This window comes from Myotis myotis, unplaced genomic scaffold (genome assembly GCF_014108235.1).
Source record: "Myotis myotis isolate mMyoMyo1 unplaced genomic scaffold, mMyoMyo1.p scaffold_m19_p_1, whole genome shotgun sequence".
NCBI classification, from domain to species: domain Eukaryota; kingdom Metazoa; phylum Chordata; class Mammalia; order Chiroptera; family Vespertilionidae; genus Myotis; species Myotis myotis.
This window is the reverse complement of record NW_023416313.1, coordinates 178,905,708-178,928,819: the sequence shown is the minus strand read 5'-3', so window position 1 is coordinate 178,928,819 and position 23,112 is coordinate 178,905,708. Positions and strand designations below refer to the sequence as shown.

General features: G+C 38.9%; 1 protein-coding gene across 7 annotated transcripts in view; it reads right to left on the bottom strand.

Moving 5' to 3' along the window:
* USP3 (ubiquitin specific peptidase 3) overlaps nt 1–23,112 on the bottom strand; it is a 101,120-nt gene that overhangs the window by 32,616 nt on the left and 45,392 nt on the right. For all 7 annotated transcript variants that reach the window (XR_004966837.1, XM_036304029.1, XM_036304047.1 and 4 more), the window contains one exon: nt 2,953–3,036. Coding sequence is in view for 6 of the 7 variants with exons in the window: in XM_036304029.1 (XP_036159922.1) it covers nt 2,953–3,036 (84 nt within the window). In the remaining variant the exon portion in view is untranslated. The remainder of the gene's footprint in view (nt 1–2,952; nt 3,037–23,112) is intronic.

Below are 23,112 nucleotides of genomic sequence, written 5' to 3'. Positions count from 1 at the left end.
TATCATTAAACAACACAGACTTTCAAGTCTGCCAATTCTTTCCCCTCTCCTAAAAATACTAAGCTTATCCATAGGAAATACAAAATTATTTCTCTTTCCAGAATTTCCACATGAAATAAGTCTTTGGAGCATCAGATCTAGTAATAGTTGCTTCAAATCTAAACACACTCATAGGAAACATATCTTCAGAACGGCATGTCCCTCTCAGTGTTGGTGGCTGTAAGGTAAGAACAGACCAGTTCCATAGACTACTATGTTAAGTTATTCCTTCAAAAATTCTGTAAGTAAAGAAGTTGAATCACAAGCATAGTACATATACTACTTAGTGACAATGCCTAATAGTTAACTTTATTTTTAACCTACATAAAACATTTAGTTTTTAAAAACAGAAGTTATTAAAATTTACCATCAGTAAGTCTCAAAATAGCAAAATCCTCTAGATCCACACTGTCTACTATGGTAGCCACTTGCTACATGTGGCAACATATATTTAAATTAAAATTAAGTAATATTTAAAATTTAGTTCTTTAGCACACTAGCCACTTTTCTGGTGCTCAATAGCCACATGTGACCAGTGGCTATCATACCGGACACTGCAGATTACAGAAAGTTCTAGTGCACAGTGCTGCTCTAGAGAATATGCAGAAAAGTCTCAAGTTAAGTAAAACATAAATGTAATCATAGTTTTTAAATTGTAGCTTCCATTATAAACTAAAGCCTATGTTTAAAACATAAAAATGAAAGTAGGTAATGTTTTTCAACACAGGAAAAACACTGATTACAAGGTAGATGTTTCAGTGGGCCAAGTAGAAGTGTAGACAAGGTGGTCTGTAACATCTTTTACATGATGAAATGGTCAACGAAAATAAAAGATTAATAACTGCATAAATACATGCAGGTTACTGAGTGTTCTCTTTTCCCTTTGACTTAGTTCTGATTAATTTATTATGGATTAGATGGTAGTCTTAGAGAAAAAATATTCTGCTAGCTACCCACTTCTATAACAAAGCACCAATGTAGTAAGATCTTTACAATGACTTTACCACACCAAAAAGTGATATTGCATCAATCACCACAAGAATCTCCTACTTCACAGTTAATTGTGACTATTTCAGACAAAATTAAATATTTTGGATCTGTTTGTCTAATCCAGATAGGGCTCTGACTGCTTTGTTCCAATTAAGGGGAGAAGGGCTTTGAAAAAGAAAAAAGCCAAAAAAAGATGACAAGCCAAAAAGTACTTAAACCCAAAGTGCTTTAGTTTAGATTTTAAAGAAATAAATCCTGCCCTTATCAGCTTTATAATCTATTTAGTCAAAGAGATGCATACAGACTTTGGTTAACCAAAGCTATATAGTGTTTCACTTGAAGAACTTAGTTATTTCCTCTCAGTATACAATTTTAAAATACTCTATTAGCTTTACATTTAAGTTTGCTTTTGGCATCCTATATAATAAAAACCTAATATGCTAAGTGTCTGGTCGGCCATTCAACTAATCAAAGCGTAATATCCTAATGATATGCTAAGGCTGCTCAACCTCTTGCTATGACGTGCACTGACCACCAGGGGGCAGACGCTCCAACCAGGAGGTTAGCTTGCTGCTGGGGTCTGGCTGACAGGACTGAGTGAGATGGGCCAGACACACCCTGGAGCCCTCCTATGGTCCCTCCCCTGGCTGGCCAACCTCCTGCGTTCCTCCCTGGGCCCAATCACCCACAGTGGGGTCCCTCAGCCTGGCCTGCACCCTCTTGCAATCTTGGACACCTCGAGGAATGTCAGAGAGCCGGTTTCGGCCCGATGGCGGAACAACCAGTCGCTATGATGCACACTGACCACCAGGGGGCAGACGCCCAACACAGGAGCTGCCCCCTGGTGGTCAGTGCGCTCCCACAGGGGGAGCTCTGCTCAGCCACAAGCCGGGCTCATGGCTGGCAAGCGCAGCAGTGGTGGTGGGAGTCTCTCCCACCTCTGCAGCAGTGCTAAGGATGTCCAACTGCTGCAGAGGGCGGGCCTAAGCCGGCAGTCAGTCATTCCCCAAGGGCTCCTGGACTGCGAGATGGTGCAGGCAGGGCTGAGGGACACCCCCCCCCCCCCGAGTACACGAATTTCGTGCGCCAGGCCTCTAGTATTCTCATAATACCTTTTATGTATCAACTGTGACAATAAATTTGATGACACCTAATGACTCAGGATGATTTACACAGATTACAGTTGAGTCAGCAGTCATTCCAGGACTATGCTTCTATCCATTGCAACTTTAAAGGCACTGCTATTTGGATTTTTATTTAACTGCTTGAATTTTGGGCCCAGTGAATTTTATCTGAATGGCCTATTTGGCTACATCAAGAAAATTCTATTCATATAAGTACTTTAATTTTTTTATGGTGACATAATAAAACATTTTACAGCTTCTTGTACTATCCAGTGGAAACAAAACGGAAAAACAAAAAGGAAAAAAAGAAACTAGGATCTTGTGCTATCACAAAGATTCAAAGTAGACAATATAGTTAAACCTAATTTCCCTTAAAAAGAACACATAAACTTTAGTGCTTCTAAGAAGACCTCATAATACATTTGATAAGGATTTTCTAATATCAAAGGTAACTGTATAAAGATTTCATATTGTCTTCTGACCTTTCCTTGCACCCCCAAAATTCCCCTTGCAAATAAACCATGTAGCCTACAAGTCGGTGGGTTATAACTGAAAAACAGGCCCTGGGACCCTTGGATATATTTATGACAAATATTAAATGAAATAAATACTGAGATATGACCATTAACTATGGACACAGTTTAAGATAGCCAAACCCAAAGCTTATTTTATTAACATTTCAATTACACTAAAAGCATGATGAAGTTATGGAACTCATAAACAAAAACCCCACTCAAAAATTCAGAAAGACCTCTCGACCCCAATCAATCCTTTTTTCCCCCACTGCTTATTTACTTACTTTTCCAAGTTCTGCAAGTGTTCTCTGACTTTCTGTACCAGTCCCAGCTTGGTGTCATTAACCACAAAATCATCACAGCGATAACTGCAAGAAAAATATTCATCAATGTGTGTAAAGAGCTTGAGGAAACCACAGTAATGAAATCACTAAAAGGTCTGGCTGCTGCCAAGATGATCACATGGCTCTGCAGGCAGTTCTGTTGGTGGCAAGTTTAAAGAGGACTTGGAATCCACAGTGGAATGTTTTTTATGAGCCTTTTGAAAAAGCCACGTAGGCAATGAACACTAGTTTATTTCACATTTTTATTCAAAAGCTCGATTCCCCCTTCAAAAATGAAATAAACTGCTACTTGTATTATATTCTTTTTAGGGTGCGTAATATGTGAAAAATGAAATAAAAAGCAACCAATTCTATTTATAAAGCTTTAAAGTGATAATTCCCAACTCAAATTAATGGAGAAATTGGGGGCAGGGAGAGATTTAAATGAAAAGTAGGGAAAAGGTAACTAACCTGTAGGGATAGTTGAATAAAAACACTAGAAATAAAGTTAGCCCTAGCCGGTTTGGCTCAGCAGCTAGAGCGTCGGCCTGCGAACTGAAAGGTCCCAGGTTCGATTCTGGTCAGGGCACATGCCCGGGTTGTGGGCTCGATCCCCAGTGGGGGACTTGCAGGAGGCAGCCGATCCACCATGATTCTCTCTCATCATGGGTGTTTCTATCTCTCTCTCTCTTCCTTCCTCTCTGAAATCAATAAAGATATATAAAAATAAAAATAAAGCTATATGTTTTAAACATAATTTAATTAAATAAATTGTATTCAGATGGTTGAGAAGAATGAATCTTTTCATTCTGAGATGCTAGAAAACAAAAGTATAAAACAGTGGCCACCTCTTTTGGAAAACTGATAACTGCTTTGAAGAAAGATATTTAAGGTTTTCTTTAAAAATGATTCTGTGTGTGTGTGTGTGTGTGTGTGTGTGTGTTCACATGCTTCAGAACGTCAATAACCAAATAACATAAGGAATACACATAAATAAACTTTAACTTGTACATTAGCATTCAATTTTTTTCCCTGAGATAAGACCAATTTTAACAAAAACAATTTATGAGTTAGTACCAATATATTCTTTTGAATATCAGCTTTGTATAAAAGCACTAATCCTAACTACTGAGGAATAATGACAATAACACTGCCATTCTGAGCAAACAAAACTTTGAATGCATAGGAATTAGCAAAAATTAGGTCATCTCTAGCAGAATCCAAAAACCATTTCTTACATATCTGAAACAGCAAATCTATTTTAAAAAATGAAGAGAGAATGGGGCAAAGTAACTAAAAATAAAATTTTATACAAAAGCATGGTTTATGTCTTTTATTCTCATGAATAAAATTTTAAATGAATGCTTTTGAAAACTTTAAAATATTATATATATAATAATTTACACCCCCCTCCTCCCATTAACATTACCTATGCTGTCAATCAAGTATCTCTAATCTACTGTCCAAGTTCCCAGAGTCAAACCCTAACATTTCCATAAATAACAAAAGCCACCTTTTACATCCTAGATTGTTTCTCTTTGGTCAAATACCAGTAATGGCAGGAGAGTAATTATCAGTTTTATGATAAATATGTAAAAAAATTAAGTAAGAGAAAAGTTTTAATTCTTTGTTCCTCTCAGCAAAGATGTTAAGAGGGTCAAGTCTACTGTTTAAATCTGGGCTTAAGGCACGTGGTTCTTCCATGAACAGTCAGCATTCACTGAAGAAGGAAATTGCACTGTTACTCTAATTCCTCCTTATATTTTCATTTTATGTTTGCATATATTTATGCATGTATTTCAGATAAAACAGTACTCTATTCAAAACAAAAATAGTGTTCCAAATGCTAGTGTTCATCTGGGAAATGAAGTCTAAAAGGAAATTCACATCACCTTTCATGTATTGACAGGATATTCTACTATCTAATTGAAAAGTAAACCCCTTAACCTCCATAAATAGTGTAACCTATTGCTTTATTTACACAAAGCAATAGTGGTTGCTTTGTGTAAAGAAACAAACTGTTTCAAATTAAATAACAGATTTTTTTCTTATTAAAGTAATTATTTAATTCATGCATTCAGCCGGGATATAAAATTACTTAACATTTGTTAAAGTAACATTTTCATATATCAAAATATACTTATTTTGGGCCTTGTCTCTTCCAACTAATCTTGTTTAATTGGGTCTAGTTGTTTCATCTCTCTGAACTTTTATCATTAAAGTGAGTAAGTTGCTATAGATTCTAGAGCTGTGCTAATATGTCTCACGCAACTGAGGAACTGAATTTTATTTTTTTAAGGATTTTTAAGTTGATTTTTAGAGAGAGAGGAAGGGAGAGGAAGAGAGAGAAACATTGATGTGATAGTGAAACATCAAATGGCTGCCTCTTATACGCCCCCTACTGGGGATGGAACCATCAACCTTTTGGTGCACAGGACTATGTCCAACCAAGTGAGCCAAATTGGCCAGGGCTGACTTTTAATTTTTCAAAGTTGTAATTAATATAAAATTTTACTTAACAGCTGAAGCAGTACAAAATATGTTTTAATTAATGACAATTTTATGGTCTTGGTGAAACTATATTTCACTTTTATTATATCACATAGATGTATTGCAGCACCCATGATGGGGGCATGTCATTTCTAGTATACTATACATAAGCAGAGCACCAATGTAGTTTGTGTCAACAGAATGATTCAGTTGAACTTATTTTTCTTTGCAAAAATGCAGCACTGTAATGTCTTTATTTGAATATTTTATGAAGACAGCATGAGTTACAGTGATATTTATGTAAATCACAAATGGTAGTAAAATTGAAATATATTTTTAACTATAACATTATTTTTCTAGCTTACTAGTAAGAATGAAAAAATTTTAACTTTCAAATGAAAGCACACTAATGAGGCAGAATTAAAAGGAGACGGTATGTCACAAATTTTACAAAGAATGGCAATTATGATTTGCTACAGCAGAGTAAAATAAATCAGTTGTGTAAAACTAATCTATCCTATCTAATAAAAGACAAAAGGGTAATTGACCATACCTTTGCTATGCTTCCCATTGGCTAATCAGGGCAATATGCAAATTAACTGCCAACTAAGATGGCGTCCGGCAGCCACACAGCTCATGCGAGCAGGAGGCTTGCTTGCTCCAGTGATGGAGGAAGCCAAGGTTCCCCGCCTGCCTTGGACCGGCTCTGAGCTCCAAAAGCAACAAAGTTTCAATTATAGAAGCTAAACAAACCCCAGATACCTGCTTTCAGCAGGCCAGCTCTCAGCTCCAGTGACAGCAACAAAGTTTCAATTATAGAAGGTAAATAAATCCCAGAATAAAAAGAAAAAGAAGAAGAAAAGGAGAGCCTGGGAGTTAAGTCACTGGCCAGCCTGAAAACGGCCCTCAGCCCCTCACCCAGACTGGCCAGGCACCCCAGTGGGGACCCCCACCCTAAAGGGGGTGTGGCCAGCCTGAAAACAGCCATCAGCCCCTCATCCAGGCTGGCCAGACACCCCAGTGGGGACCCCCACCCTGAAGGGGGTGTGACCAGCTGCAAACAGCTATCATCCCCTCACCCAGGCTGGCCAGGCACCCAAGCAGGACCCCCACCCTGATCCGGGACATCCTTCAGGGCAAACCAGCCGGCCCCCACCCATGCACCAGGCCTCTATCCTATATAGTAAAAGGGTAATATGCAAACTGACCCTAGCAGCAGAAAGATTGGGAATGACTGGTTACTATGATACACACTGACCACCAAGGGGCAGATGCTCAATGCAGGAGCTGCCCTCTGGTGGCCAGTGCACTCCCACATGGGGGAGCTCTGCTCAGCCACAAGCCAGGCTGATGGCTGCCAGTACAGCGGTGGTGGTGGGAGCCTCTCCTGCCTCCTCAGCAGCAATAAGGATGTCTGACTGCAGCTTAGGTCTGCTCCCCGCTGGCAAGTGGACATCCCCCGAGGGCTGTCGGGCTGCCAGAGGGATGTCTGGTTGCAAGCTTAGGCGCAATCCCCCGGGGAGCAGGCCTAAGCCAGCAGTTGGTCATCCCCTGAGGGGTCCCAGACTGCGAGTGGGCACAGGCTGTGCTGAGGGGCCGCCCCCTCCGAGTGCACAAATTTTTGTGCACTGGGCCTCTAGTATATATATAAAACCCTAATATGCAAATAGGCCAAGCAGCGGAACAACCAAATCAGTCGCTATGACATGTGCTGACCACCAGGGCGCGCGCACAGAACATGGCAGGTGTTGGCGGCAGAGCACGAAACATGGCAGGTGTTGGCTGCAGCGGGACGGTGGAGCAGGTGAGCAGGGGCACCAGAAAAAGGCAGGGCGCTGGCTGCTATCATCGGGGCGAGTCTCTGGTGGTTACTGAAAATTCTTTGCTCCTGGGCACTGTGGTCCTGCCGGACGCTCGCACCTGCTCCTGGCGCCAGCCCCACTTGCACCCACTGCCGGGGCCAGAGCTTCCACTCACACCCACTGCCTGCACCTGGCGCCAGCCCCAATCACTTGGTGCCGTCAGCAGGTGCAAGTGGTGGATGCCGGTCCCGATCACCCCTCAGGGCTTCTTCAACTCCCCCTGCTCCTGAGGGTGATAGGGGCTGGTAGCCGCTGCTCATACTTGCTGCCAGCGCTGGCCCTGGTGCTGGCCCCGCTCATACCACTGCTGGTGCCAGCCCCAATCGCTCTGCGCCATCAGCAGGTGCGAGCGGCAGCGGGAGTGGGGCTGCCGGCAGAGGGGACCAGGGGCCATGGCGGGAGGGGCCAGATGGGGGAATGGAGGATGGGCCGAGACCTGCCCCTGTGCCCACCGCAGCCTCGCGGTCTACAGTTCTTTTCAAGGTACATGAATTCGTGCACTGAGCCCCTAGTTTTAAGATCAAATAGTAAGAGTCATTTTCAGCAAGTGCATACTAATTTAAGAAGAAGCTGTCTCTCAACAGACAAAAAAAAATCAATGAAACCAGTCACAATCAATGAAATCATAATGAAATACACAACATTTTTAAATGCTTATTAAAGGATTTGAGTTCGTAATTTTGGCCAGCTATAAAATGGCTTGAATTTTTCTGTGACAGAAGAAAGAAAAACATTAAATTATCGTTTCAGGCAAGGGAATTATGTTTAAAAATGAGGAAAAAATAAAACATGAAAGATCTTCAATTGACCCACCAAGAAACTGTCAGTGAATAAAAGACCTAACAATCTAAAGATCGATCATTTCAACATCTGAAAAATTGTAAGCACTTTTATTTTTAGCTTTAGATGAGTTTTACAAGACAAGAGATACTGGCCAATTATTACTTTGGGTTTGTTTTGACTCAAATGACTTCCAAATCTATGATGAATTGTCTTCATCCATTTGCAAACTTATAAATAATTGATCTCATGTTGTAGACATATTTTAATCTCTTATATCTGTTACTTTGGGCTAGAGAGGAAAAAGTTTCCTATCAAGACAGAAAATGGGCCAGATATGTGAGATCAAAATCTGGATTTGCTAGAACAATTTCCCTTATTTGTTCTACTGTGTAACATAATGAAAATATTTGTGCTCTGAAATAGACTATCATTGGCCCTGACCGGTTTGGCTTAGTGGACAGAGCATCAGCCTGTGGACTGAAGGGTCCCAGGTTTGATTCCGGTCAAGGGCATGTACCTTGGTTGCAGGCACATCCTCAGTAGGGAGTGTGCAGGAGGCAGCTGATCGATGTTTCTCTCTCATCGATGTTTCTAACTCTCTCTCCCTCTCCCTTTCTCTCTGTAAAAAATCAATAAAGTATATTAAAAAAAAAAGAAATAGACTATCATTGATACAGTTATTAAAATTGCTCAGAATTGCCCTCATCGGTTTGGCTAGTGGATAGAGCGTCGGTCTGTGGACTGAAGGGTCCTGGGTTCAATTTCAGTCAAGGGCACATATCTTGGTTGTGGGCTCAGTCCCCCGCACGCAGGAGGCAACCAATCAATATGTCCCTCTCACATTGATGTTTCTCTCTCTCTGACTTTCTCCATCCCTTCCACACTCTAAGAATCAATGGGAAAATATCCTTGGATGAGGATCAACAAAAATAAAATATAAGAAGTACTTCCATTGTGTTGGAAAATACTCCTTATTTTTAAAAAAATTACTCAGTATTATGTGCAAATGCTATGAATCAACACCAGTTTATGAAACTGCTCAAAGAAATAGAAGATAATGAATTTAATGACCACATGTTCTTTGCCCGAGTCATGGAAGAATTTTACAAAGATTTACTGTACTGCTAACTCTATCTAATTCAAGATTTTCTTGAAAACAGAAGAAATACTTGCCAATATTCAAAGAGAAAATATCAGTGTAACCTACATTTTTTCACCTATATCACAGTGTACATGAATGAGCTAAATTTAAAGACCCAAGGAGAGGAAAAAGCTTATTGTAACCTAGCTAGACAGGTACAAAAATTTATGTTAAAATTTAAACTACTCATAACATAAATCAATAATGATGTTACTACACATTTTGTAACATGAATATGCAGATTTTCATTGTAACAGCATTAAATAAATTGGCTGTAAATCTATGAGAAAAAGTGAAGAACACTGCTGATATTAATACATTTAAAGTTGATTTTCAGTTTATATAATATCCCTTTAAATTTGAAGTTGATAACACTAAGCTATTACAAGAATTAATGGGTTTACTTAACTTAGTATGTAGTTTTGAAATTGATCTGTTTTTGCTTCAGTCAAATCAATTGTTACAAAAAGATGAATCAGTATTGCCAATACAGATGCAAATATTAAAGAAATGTTTTTTGATTTATTGGAAACATTTTAATAATAGTTTTTGAAATCTACATTTTTAACTCCAATTTTATGACTAAATATAGATCAAGCATTTCCAACAAAAATTTAGCATCTAAATGGAGATGTGCTGTAAAGTGCAAAATATACTCTAGATTTTTGAAGATTTCATATGAAAAAAACAATCTCCAATAATTTCATATTGATTACAGGTTGACATAAAACTGGGTTAAATAAAACATACAATTAAAATTAATTCACCTGATTCTACTTTCTTTTTCAATATGACTACTAGAAAATTTAAAATTGCATTTTTGATTTGTATTAAATTTTGGACTGCACTGCTAGTCTAAAGTGTATCTTAGACACTGTTTACTCTAACATTCTATACTACTACTCACTATCATAAAGAGGTAACAAATGACTTTATTTGAACTATAAGAAATCAATTTTATTTTGGCTGGATTTGTTTTCATTGGCTAAAATAATTTTTTTAAATATTTCTACAATTGTCCCTATTTCTCAAGAGCCAATTTCAGGTTTTCTTATATCACTAAGAAGGACACTACTCCTAAGATTATAACTTTTGTACTTTCTAATTTTACTAGATTATACTAGTGTTATTTGAGGGTGATGATGATGATGATGGAAGGAAAGCACCTTCTACAGGTCAAAACTTCTTAGTGTTTGGCATGTGGTAAACAATCGACAATTTGAGTTTCCTTCCCTTGTGTAACCAAGAGCTGCCTCGAAGCCCAAGTTTCTCTAGCTGCTTCTATTTCCCTGCTTTGATCTCTTCTTCCTCACTGGCCCAGAGGTTAATAGAAAATAAGTGGCAAGAGTAGGAAATACATAACAATTTAAATGTTGTCTGATTGCCTGAGTCTTTAGCTGTGCCATTGCTTTCAAACTGGAAGCTATCCAACTAATAATACTGGTATTACAGATGGCCAAGAGACATATGAAAAAATGCTCAAAGTCACTGATCATCAGAGAGATGCAAATTAAAATAACAATGAGGTATCACTTCACACCTGTCAAAATGGCTACTATCAACAAATCAATAAATGACAAGTGCTGGTGAGAATGTGGAGAAAAGAGAAGCCTAGTACACTGCTGGTGGGAATGCAGACTGGTGCAACCATTATGGAAAACAGTATGGAGTTTCCTCAAAAAATTAAATATGGAACTGCCATTTGACCCAGTGATCTCACTTCTAGGAATTTATTCTAAGAAACCCAAATACCAATAAAAAAAGAATGCATGCACTCCTATGTTCATAGCAGCACAATTTACAATAGCTAAGATCTGGAAACTGCCCAAGTGCCCATCAGTAGATGAGTGGGTAAAAAAACTGTGGTACATTTATACCATGGAATACTATGCAGCAGTAAAAAAGAAGAATCTCTTACCCTTTGAGACAGCATGGAGGGACCTGGAGAGTATCATGCTAACTGAAGTCAGTCAGAGAAAGACAAGTATCACATGATCTCACTCAAATGTGGAATCTAAGTAACAAAATAAACTGATGAAGGAATGGATCCAGAGACATGGAAGCATGGAACAGAGTTCAGAATCTCAGAGGGAAAGCAGTGGAGGGTGGATGGGTGGGAGGTAATCAACCAAGGACCTTGTATGCATATATGCATGGCCCACGGACACAGACAATGGGGCAGTGAGGGCCTGGGGCAGGGGCAGGGGCAGGTTGGATGGGGAGGGGGGGTTATGGGGGGAAAAGGGGGACATATGCAATACTTTCAACAATACAGATTTTTTAAAAATCCTATCTAATAAAGAGGGAATATGCTAATTGACCCTCATGCCATCACAAAAATGGCAGCGCCCACAGCCAATAAGGAGGGAATATGCTAATTGACTGCCCCGCCTTCAAAGATGGAGACGCCCACAGCCACAAGATGGTGGTGCCCAGTCCCCTTAGCCCTGCCTAGGCACCTGCCTCCAGAGTGCCCCAGTCCTCTCAGCCCCCCAGCTGCCCAGGACCAGCCCAAGGTGCAGGTAACCAGGGCCAGCCGAGGCTTGCGCTGCCAGCAGTGGCAGCAGCAGAGGTGTGATGGGGTGTCCCCTGCTCACTGGGTCGCCTCCTGCTCCTGAGGGCTCCCGGACTGTGAGAGGGGGCAGGTTGGGCTGAGGGACGCCCCCTCCAGTGCATGAATTTTCATGCACCAGTAATATTAATAATACTGGTATTAAAAAGTCCCAAGACAAACTAAAGGACTTAAAGTAAACAAGTTCTAAAAATATCTTCCTGGCTTACAATTGTGTTGAAACTATTGGTCAGAACTATGCCTACCTATAACACCTGAAAAAAATTAAATCACGATTCTTAATATTCCCTTCAAGAAGATTATGTCAGAATGAAAAGCACAAAAAATTATGTAACTTGTAGATTGCCTTTTAAAAGTTTGTCCTCTGAAACTGGAATACATTTCCTGTTTTGAAATAAATCTGGTTATAAACTATGGTTAGCCCTGGCCAGTGTTTCTCAGTGGTTAGAGTGTCAGCCCAATGCCGGGGTTCATGTTCTAGCAACAAGAAGGGTTCAGGAATCTGGAAAAGGCTGCGCGTAGATGACATAGGAATCCAGAGACTAATAAAGAGTCCGGAGACGAGATATAATTTTGAAAGGCACTGGGGGTCAGAGGACCTTCAGCTAAAGGCACTGAAGAGTTCCTCCTTGCCTAGGACCCTCGCTTTTATTAACACAATTTTTCCTAAGGCAAGGTGGAGATAATACACCTCAAAGGGTAAGGTTTCAAAGAGTACAGAAGCATTGTCAGTTTGGGGAATAGCTTACGGCTGTTCGGGTGTTTGGCCAGTAGAAGGCAATAACATGTAGATTAAGATGCCCTTTAACTGTCTGGCAGTCAGAATCAGTTTCCTATTCAGGTTTGGGGAAATGCCTTTAGCCATTCCCAACAGGTGACTACATGTGTGACTCAACCCTGTTGAGTCCCCAAGTCTCATCAACCTTTTGATGAAACTCTTGAAATTATGACATGCTGGAATTGGTCTACAGCAGCCCAAGCACCAAAGGGTAGTGGGTTTGATGCCAGGTCAGAGGCATATAACTGGGTTGCAGGTTCAATTTCAACCCCAGTTGGGATGCATGCAGGAGGCAACCAATTGATCTCTCTCTCTCTCACCTCCCTCCCACTTCCCTCTCTCCCCCGTCCCCCTCTCTCTCTAAAAAAAAATAAAAAAAAATCCTTAGGTGAGGATTAACAGACAAACAACTAAATAAAAATAAACTATGGTTAAATGTCGTAAGAAGAAAATACACCTGGTTCTCAAATGGTAGTTGAAATAATATTATCAAAAATTCTATATCTCTTCTTTTTTTCTGTATCATTGGCAGTGAGAAGTTGTGTGAGGAGAAAGCTAGGCAGGGTTCAGATAACCTGATTAGTACTTCCCTAGGAGAGAAGTTCAGGGTTCAGTATTTCTTCATGTACATAGGACTTCAAGTGTCTAACAAAAGTCAAGAACTACCTATATTTATACAACCAACTTTTAGCCTATTAAATTTATACTTATTCAAGTTTTTAGCGATTTTAGGTGATTCTTCAAGTAAAGATGAACTTTACTTCTAATAGACTAGTTGTCAGATAATAAAAAGGTTCACTTTTGTATTTATAAAAGAACTGTTTAAGAAAATGTAAGTCAACTGAACATTAAAGATAAAATTATACTTAGGAATCATATTGGGCAAAATATTAGAGATTATCAGACAAGGAAACAGAATGTAAAAAGGCAAGGTAGGAGAGGCATTGTGTTATCTTTCTTTACTTCTAATACCTTCATCTCTACACTATCATCTCAGCCATGAGCCAAATATGATCTTAAAGTACTTTTAAATTACCTTAAGCCAATAGTTAAGAAACCACTACATGTAAAATATGGTATTATATGCATACTGTGGTTAAGAGAAAAAGATAAACAGTTAATTCTACTACCTGGCACTGAAAAAATATACATCAAGTAGCATTTGAATATAAATCAAATTTTCATAAGAAACAGAAGTTCTCTATAGTGTTATGTAATTAGGGAGGTAAAAAAAAAAGATAAAATCACAACGTAAGTTATTTTAAATTCTGCTTACTCTAATAAACACCAGAATGAAATTATCCAACTTTTTATCACATTGATTCCTTATCAGTACATTTTTAGATTTTCTATTTCTAGCATCTAATCATGCCTAATCCTTTCTACTTTTCTTCCCATAATCTCACCCAAAACCATCTTTTTTTCTTCCCCATTTCAACTAGCATTCTATTCCAATTGAAATAGAGTATTTCCTTTGGTGCGATATCTTCTTCCCCCACTTCCTTATACTGACTTTCAAATCCATAGATATCCGTAGCTGAGTTAAGACAGTATTTGATGGTCCCACAATGACAGCCTTATCTATATTTTCTTTTCGCTTTTCTCTCCCAATTTTTTTTTACTTCAGTGTTTCCTGCTTTACATTTAGATGTAAGCTTTCATCCCATATACCATTGACCTCCTTACCCTTCCTGAGTATTTTTCATATAGCATCATTCACTTGTTTAATGGCAAAAAACATTCGTCACTTGGTCATACTCATCTGTATCTTCTTCCCTCATTCTCCAGATGAAAACATACAGCATGGCTGTATTATTTTCTTGTCCTAAAATTTAATGTGGGTTTACTTCTTTTAAAAATTCTAATTTTAGAATCACTTGCTTCCTCCCTATTTTTGCCCTATTATTTTAAAATCCCCTCTTATTTTAAAAGGCAAAACACTAGTCTAATTATTTTCATTGGGTTCCTAATCAAGTTAAAAAATAAACTACAAAACTGAGCACCTGCCACCCCCAATATACTTATACATGTTTATATTAATTACATATGCAAATAAATCTAAATTAATGTGTGTAGTATAAAAAATAAAAATGTTAGTTGAGCAAGAGTTGAAGCAAACTATTTTAAAATGTCTTGCTATTATGATATCTTCATACTATCATACTAAATTAATATCTCAAAGTACAATATACACATAGCAGCCAAACTACAGCCCGCGGGCCGGATCCGGCCCGTTTGAAATGAATAAAACTAAAAAAAAAAAAAGACCGTACCCTTTTATGTAATGATGTTTACTTTGAATTTATATTAGTTCACACAAACACTCCATCCATGCTTTTGTTCCGGCACTCCGGTCCAGTTTAAGAACCCATTGTGGCCCTCGAGTCAAAAAGTTTGCCCACCCCTGACATAGGGTGTGGTTTGGCATTAATGATAATGAATATAATTCATGCTTGTATAGTCCTTTGAACTTTTTGTCCAGTTTATCAGATCTGATTAGTCTGTGTTTTTATTAGATAACCAATATTTTTACTTTATAATGTGTTTGGGGATCAGAACAGGAAAATCTGTCAGCTCACCTTTATTCTTCTTTACCAGTATTTGCATTATTGTTATTATTATCATCTTACATGATTAAAAGACTTTTTTAATGTGTACCCATTTGAGGAGTGTTGATTTGGTATAATTAAGTAAATTCTTAACTAGGCAGACAAAAGCTGCAATATACTGCAAAATGCTAGAAGCGACTAAGGATGAGGACACCGCACGTGAAACTGATTCAGGCCACTCTGTGTGGTTCATGACACACAACCATCTACCTTACAGGCCATTGGGATAAGTACACTAAAACTTTTTTTTAAAAACATAAGCTTTAATAAGTTCTGATATTTTCTCCCCATACTTTCAAGTACATTATTTTAGAGACAGCTGCACTGAAAATAGATCCCCTAGCACACAGCAGGTTTTCAATGAATATTTGTTTACTGAATAAAACACACCTGCTATTCTGATTTTTTTGTGGGGGTGTTCACACTATATTTGAGGACCATCATGTAAATCAGACTCGGTCTCAAGTAAAAGTTTTGAAGGTAAAAATTTTGGGGGAAAGGGACAACTTATAATACCAAGTTTTCTTTATAAAGGATTTATATCTTTACTTTGTATCTTTAATACATTTATTCCTAGATATAGCTATGGTTTTTTCATTATATTGAATATTCATTTGTTTTGTCAGTTCCATTTTTGACTGCTAATGAGAAATATATATACACACACACACACACACACACACACACATATATACATATATATATACGTGTGTGTGTGTATATATGTGTGTCACCATTTCAAAATTTATTAATTCTAGTTGTTTTCTACTACCCCGAATTTTCTGAGCATCCTATTATATAATTTGAAAACAGAAATAATTATTTTCTTCTTTTCCAACGTTTATAGCAATTATTTCATTTACTTATTACTTACTTCAATGGCTGGAATTGCCAAAATGAAGTTTAATTGCAATGACAATCATGTAATTGATGATAGGAAGTATTTGTCTTGTTTCTGACTTCAACAAAAATAGCTTTTGTATTTCATCAATTAGTATAGGATATTAGCTTTCTTTTTTGGGGGAAAACTGTCATATTTTAATAGTTTCCTTTTATTTTGATGTTAGTTTTGTAAAATCAGAATTGGTTTCTTTATCAATGTATTTTTGTTTCTAATGGTACAATAATCTGAGGTTTCTTTAATAATGAATATGTTGGCAGACTGCAGGTATAATTTACTCAGTAGTTATATAATTTTTCTTTTGATACTTCTTACTGGGCTAGATTTTCTTAAAGTTATAATTATTTGTAACTATTTTAATTAGTGAAATTGACTTGTTTCCTTTTGGGAGTTTCTATCAAATTTTTGTCTTAGGTTTTCAAAGTTTCATAACAATATACTCAATGTTAAATTTTAATAGTTTGAGATTGTATTATGCAATATAATAGCTACCAGCCACATATGGCAATTTAACTTATATTAATTAAAACAAAATAAAACATTCAATTCCTCAGACCCCAAGCCACTTTTAATTGCTACCATATTGTATTGCACAGATGTTACATCTGGCTTTAAAATTCTAAGGTGTTTTTTTTCCATTCCTATTATCAATGTTATTGAAGCTACACAAGTCATAAGGTTCTACATCATATTCCTGAAGAACTAATACTCCCAAACCAAACCTTTCTTCACTCATCTCAAATAAGTAGCAATCATACAAATGAACCTGATTTTCTATGCAACAGGAAAGAAAAAATTCCTTTAATCTACTGGCTACAAAGCTATCTTTATACAATAAGTCATATATAATACTAAAACCAAACAAAACTTTTATGCAGAAAGTACCCTCAAGAAGGGGGCAATGGCAAATCTATCATTAAGTTTTAAATTCCTTTTCATTCCCTAGCATAATATTTTGATACCTTAAAGGCAAATTTGACCTCTAGCTTTATTATAAACTAGTGGCCCGGGGCAAGAAATTCATGCGGGGGGGGGGGGGGGGGTCCCCTTAGCCCAGACTCACCCTCTCCAATCGGAGACTCCTTGGGGGACGTTCCACTGCCAGTTTAGGCCCGATCCCCGGCAGTCGGACATCCCTCTTGCAATCTGGGACTGCTGGCTCCTAACCGCTCACCTACCTGTCTGCCTGTCTGATCACCCCTAACTGCCCTCCCCTGCCAGCCTGATCTCGCCCCTCACTGCTCTCCCCTGCTGGCCTGATCTTGCCCCCAACTGCCCTCCCCTGCCGGCCTGATCTCGCCCCCAACTGCCTCTGCCTTGGCCGCCACCACCATGGCTTTGTCCAGAAGAAAGTTGGACATCCGGAAGATGGCTGGTCAACCCAGTCTAATTAGCATATTACCCTTTTATTAGTATAGATATATAGGATAGGATTGCTTAAATGGGGGCGGAGGGGGAGCCTTTTTCATCAGAAGGAGATGCTCTTGGCAGACAAAAATACATAATCCCTATTATCTGGACTGATAGCCAGCCATATGCACTATACTGCCAAACCGGTCATTATAAAATTGAACCCTTTCTTACACCTTACACCAAATAGCTGTTGTCCTTAAAACCCCTCCTCAACCCCCTTAGATTTTGCCTTCACAGTTCACCCAGATTAGGTTCTGATTGGTCCGTTTCTATGTCAGTCAGCATCAAAAGCTCTGCCTCCTAGGCAGCCATTGTCTCCTCGCAGTTCACCCAGATATGGTTCTGATTGGTCGGTTTCTGTGCCAGTCAGCGTCAAAAGCTCTGCCTCCTAGGCAGCCATTGGCTCCTCGCAGTTCACCCAGATTTGGTTCTGATTGGTCAGTTTCTATGCCAGTCAGCGACTCCGGGCCAATCTCTGGGCCTGATCAGAGAGGCGAGGCTGATGAGCAGCCCCCGTGGTTGCTAGTGAGGCCTGGAGAGAAAGAGAGGCAAGGGCTGATCAACAGCTGCCATGGAGGCTGTAAATCAGGCCCTGCTTTTCTCTCCAGGCCTGATCCACAGCCCTTTTGACAGTCAGTGCTGGGTCACTGCAGGACTGACTTCCGGTGTTTGGTCGAGGCTTCAGTTGTTTTGGACATTACAGACCCTGGCTCGATAGATAGATAGATAGATAGATAGATAGATAGATAGATAGATAGATAGATAGATAGATAACATAGATACAGAAAAAGAAAAACATCCAAGTTGATATTCTAGTAGCTTCATCTATTTCAAGCCAAGAAAAGTTAAAATCCAAAAATCTATTTTAGAAAAGCAAGCTTATTTTAAAATTCTCCATTAAATTCTGGTGTAATGCCATCAAATAAGCCAATTTTAGGAAGTTAGGAGAATACCTGCAGAAAATACTCATATTCTTTGTTAAAAGCAGACAAATACCAGTTTTTATGCTTTCAGACCACTTCTGTTAAAGGGTTTCTTTTTAAACTTCAAAATACTGTCTTTAAATAAACAAAACTCTTCCTGTTCTCTAATCTTCACACATTGAAGATTTGTTTCCAAAGAGTTTATAATGATAATCAACAAAAAATTTTCTCCTTTTTTATTTTTAATCACAACTGCCTTAGAAAATGATTTAGTATTAACTTAAGCACACTAGGTAAGAGCTTTATTTTCATTAGTTTTGATTAAAACTGCTAATATTACAGGTGTTTAAAATGTGAAATACAAGGGTTTTTCTTTTTAGACAAATGAATCGATTCATATCATTTCATAATATTTCTTTGTTTGGAGTTCTTTAATACATTACCCTGCCAGGAAGAAAAAAAATCTATAGAAATTTTGTTTTAATACTCCTTTTATACTTTTGCATTTTCAGAAATTCAGCTATTGTTGATAAGGATAATTTGACAAGACTATACCAGATGTCAAAAATTATTTGTTCAGTATTTTAAATCAATTAACTCAATTTAATAAGATATCAAATTAAAGTTACTAATTTTTTTTATTGTTTAAAGTTTTACATGTCTCCTTTTTCCTGATTGATCCCACGCCACTCCCACCCCTGAGGGCAACACCCTACCACCCCAGTGTCTGTGTCCATTGGTTATGCTAATATGCATGCATACATATTAGCATACATTTAAGTCCTTTAGCCATTTTGAGTTTGTTTTTGTGTATGGTGTAAGTTGGTTGATCTCTAAACCTTCCCCCCGCCACCATTTGTCTCTGGATCTATTTTTGTTCATCAGTTTATGTTGATCATTGTATCTCACCTACGAGATCATGTGATATTTACTTTCTCCAACTGGCTTATTTCACTTAGCATAACGCTCTCCAGTTGCATCCATGCTGTTGCAAATGGTAAAAGTTCCTTCTTTTTTATAGTGGCATAGTATTCCACTGTGTAGATGTACCACTGTTTTTTAAGCCACTCATCTGCTGATGGGCACTTAGGCTGTTTCCAAATCTTAGCTATTGTAAACTGTGCTGCTATGAACACAGGGGTGCATATATCCTTTCTGATTGGTATTTCTAGTTTCTTGGAATATAGTCCTAGAAGTGGGATTACTGGGTCAAATGGGACCTCCAGAGGAAACTCCATACTGTCTTCCACAGTGGCTGCACCAGTCTGCATTCCCACTAGCAGTGCCCAAGGGTTCCTTTTTCCCCACATCCTCACCAGCATTTGTTGTTTGTTGATGACAGCCATTCTGACAGGTGTGAGATGGCATCTCATTGTTCTGATTTGCATTTCTCAGATTAGTGACTTTGAGCATGTTTTATGTCTCTCGGTCTTCTGTATGTCCTCTTTCGAAAAGTGTCTATTTAGGTCCTTTGCCCATTTTTTTGATTGGATTGTTTATCTTCCTTTTGTTAAGTTGTATGAGTTCTTTGTAAATTTTGGAGATTAGGACCTTATCTGAAATAGCATGGGAAATATGTTCTCTCATGCAGTGGGCTTTCTTGTTTTGTTGATGGTTTCTTTTGCTGTGCAGAAGCTTTTTATTTTGATGTAGTCCCATTTGTTTATTTTCTCCTTAGTCTCCATTGCCCTAGGAGCTGTACCAGTAAAGATATTGCTACAACATATGTCTGATATTTTGCTGCCTATGGAGTCTTCTAAGATTTTTATGGTTTCCCATCTTACATTCAAGTCCTTTAGCCATTTTCTTTTTGTGTATGGTAAAAGTTGGTGATCAATTTTTTTTTGCATGTATCTGACCAAATTTCCCAGCGCCATTTATTGAAGAGACGGTCTTGACTCCATTTTATGCTCTTGCCTCCTTTGTCAAATATTAATTGAGCATAATGGCTTGGGTCATTTTCTGGGTTGTCTGTTCAGTTCCATTGGTCTATATGTCTGTTCTTGTGCCACTACCAGGCAGTTTTGAGAACCATGGCTTGGTATTATAGCTGGATATCTGGTATTGTGATCCCTCCAACTTTGTTGTTCTTCCTCAGGATTGCTATGGCTATCTGGGGTCTTTTTTTATTCTAGATGAATTTTTAAAGTTTGTTTTAGGTCTTTGAAATATGCCATTGGTATTTTAATGGTGATTGCATTTAATCTGTAGATTTCTTTGGGTAGTATGGACATTTTAATGATGTTGATTCTACCAATCCATGAACATGGTATGTTATTCCATTTGTTTATGTCTTCCTCTATCTCTTTTTCAATGTACTGTAGTTTTCCAAGTACAGGTCTTTTACCTCCTTAGTTATATTTATTCCTAGGTATCTTAATTTTTTTGGTGCAATGGTAAATGGGATTGGTTTTTTTTAGTTTCTCTTTCTGTAAGTTCATTATTGGTGTATAAAAAGGCCATAGATTTCTGGGTGTTAATTTTGTATCCTGCTACATTGCTGAATTCATTTATTAAATCTAGTAGTTTTTTGATGGAGTCTTTGGGGTTTTCTATGTACAGTATCATGTCATCTGTGAATAAGGACAGTTTTACTTCTTTTCCAATTTGGATGCCTTTTATTTCTTCTTCTTGTCTGATCACTATGGCTAGCACTTCCAGTACTTTATCAAACAGGAGTGGTGAAAGTTTCTGTTCTTAGGGGAAATGGATTTAGTTTTTGCCCACTGAGTATGATGTTGGCTGTAGGTTTGTCATATAAGGCTTTTATTATGTTGAGATATGATCCCTCTATTCCCACTTTGCTGAAAGTTTTTATCAAGAAAGGGTGTTGGATTTTGTCAAATGCTTTTTCTGCAACGATTGATATGATTATGTGATTTTTGTCTCTCAATTTGTTTATACAATGTATCACATTTATTAATTTGTGGGTATTGTACCATCCTTGCATCCCCAGAATAAATCCCACTTGGTCATGGTGTATGATCTTTCTAATGTAATGCTGGATTCGATTTGTTAGAATTTTGTTGAGGATTTTAGCATCTATGTTCATCAAGAATATTGGCCTGTGGTTCTCTTTTTTTGTGGTGTCTTTATCTGGTTTTGGAATTAGGGTAATGCTGGCTTCATAGAAAGAGCTTCGAAGTGTGCCTTCCTCTTGAATTTTTTGGAATAGTCTGAGGAGGATAGGTAATAGTTCTTCTTTGAATGCTTGGTAGAACTACCCTGTAAAGCCGTCAAAACCAGGGCTTTTGTTTGCTGGAAGATTTTTGATTACTGCTTCAATTTCTTTAGTAGTTGTCAGCCTGTGCTCCCACAGTGGGGGTGATGCTCAGCTGACTGACCTGTTCCAGCAGCCTAGAGGCAGCTCAGTAGTCCTGCAAGTCCAATCTCTGGAGAATGGGCCAGGCACTGATGGACCAGTGCTGCTGGCATGATCCTGACAGCACTGCAGGCCTCCTGGAAGTTGCTCTCTGGCACTGCGGCCCCTTCCAGTTCCTGCTTTGGCTGCTGCATCTTGACAGATATGCCTTCCCACTCCTTCCTGGGCCCAGGGCTGGTTGGTAGAAAGCATCTCATCTATCAGGATTCCCAATCAGGGATGATCTTGACATCGTGTTGCTGGGAACGAAGCCATTCCTGGATGCAATCGGGGGCGGGGGGGGGGGGGGGGGGGTGGAGAGTGTCAGTGCTAAAGCTGAGCATGAAATCCCTCTGGGTCTTCAGCTGGTTGATGGACTCAGTGGTCTCATGGATTCTGATATCAAGGGAGGCAATCTCCTACTGATTGGTGGTAGAGGCCAGAAAATTGCTCATCTGAGCCTTGTGGGTTGTCCACCTCCAATGACATAACAAGCTGTCTTCTTCTGGTTAGGGTCCAACCTAAGGATATGGTTGATAACAATGGGTTCTGGGGCTGGGTCTGGGGCACAAGCAGACATTTTCAGAATGGGTCCATCATGGTAGGTGGCATGCGAGATCGAAGTGGAGTAGCTATGCCAAATGGGGAACCCACAAGGGGTCCACCTACAAGCCAGCCATGGACATCCAGCTCCCTGGTGACATGCCAGGCCACCGGTCCTGCACTACAGGGCCTGCAGAGCCCATGGGGTGGAAGGCAGCAGCCCCAGGGGCCCCTCATAACTCCAGCTGGCCCTGGCCTCCTGAGCACTGGTCCTGGGTTGGCTTGCATAATACTAACTCTTATTCTAGACACAAAGTAACAGATATAAAACTCCTCCATACTCATTAATTTGGTTTAAAATTAAGCATAATTCATTATTCTGAAAAATGGCAAATAAAGAAGTCAGCATTTACCCTTTTTTTTTTTTAATTTCAGAGAGAAAAGAAGAGGGAGAGATAGAAACATCGATGAGAGAGAACCACCCATCAGCCTTCCGCTGCATGCCCCCTACTGGGGACGGAGCTAGCAACCTGGGCATGTGCCACTAACCGGAATCAAACCCGAGACCCTTCAGTCTGCAGGCCAACACTATCCACTGTGCAACTGGCTAGGGCTACCCTGCTATTTTCATACGAACTATACCTCAGGGTAACCAAATAGATGCAAGAATAAAAGATTCTAAACTTGAGGGGTTTCTTTTTCTTTTTTTCCAGCAAAACAAAATAACATATAAGTTTATTTTTCT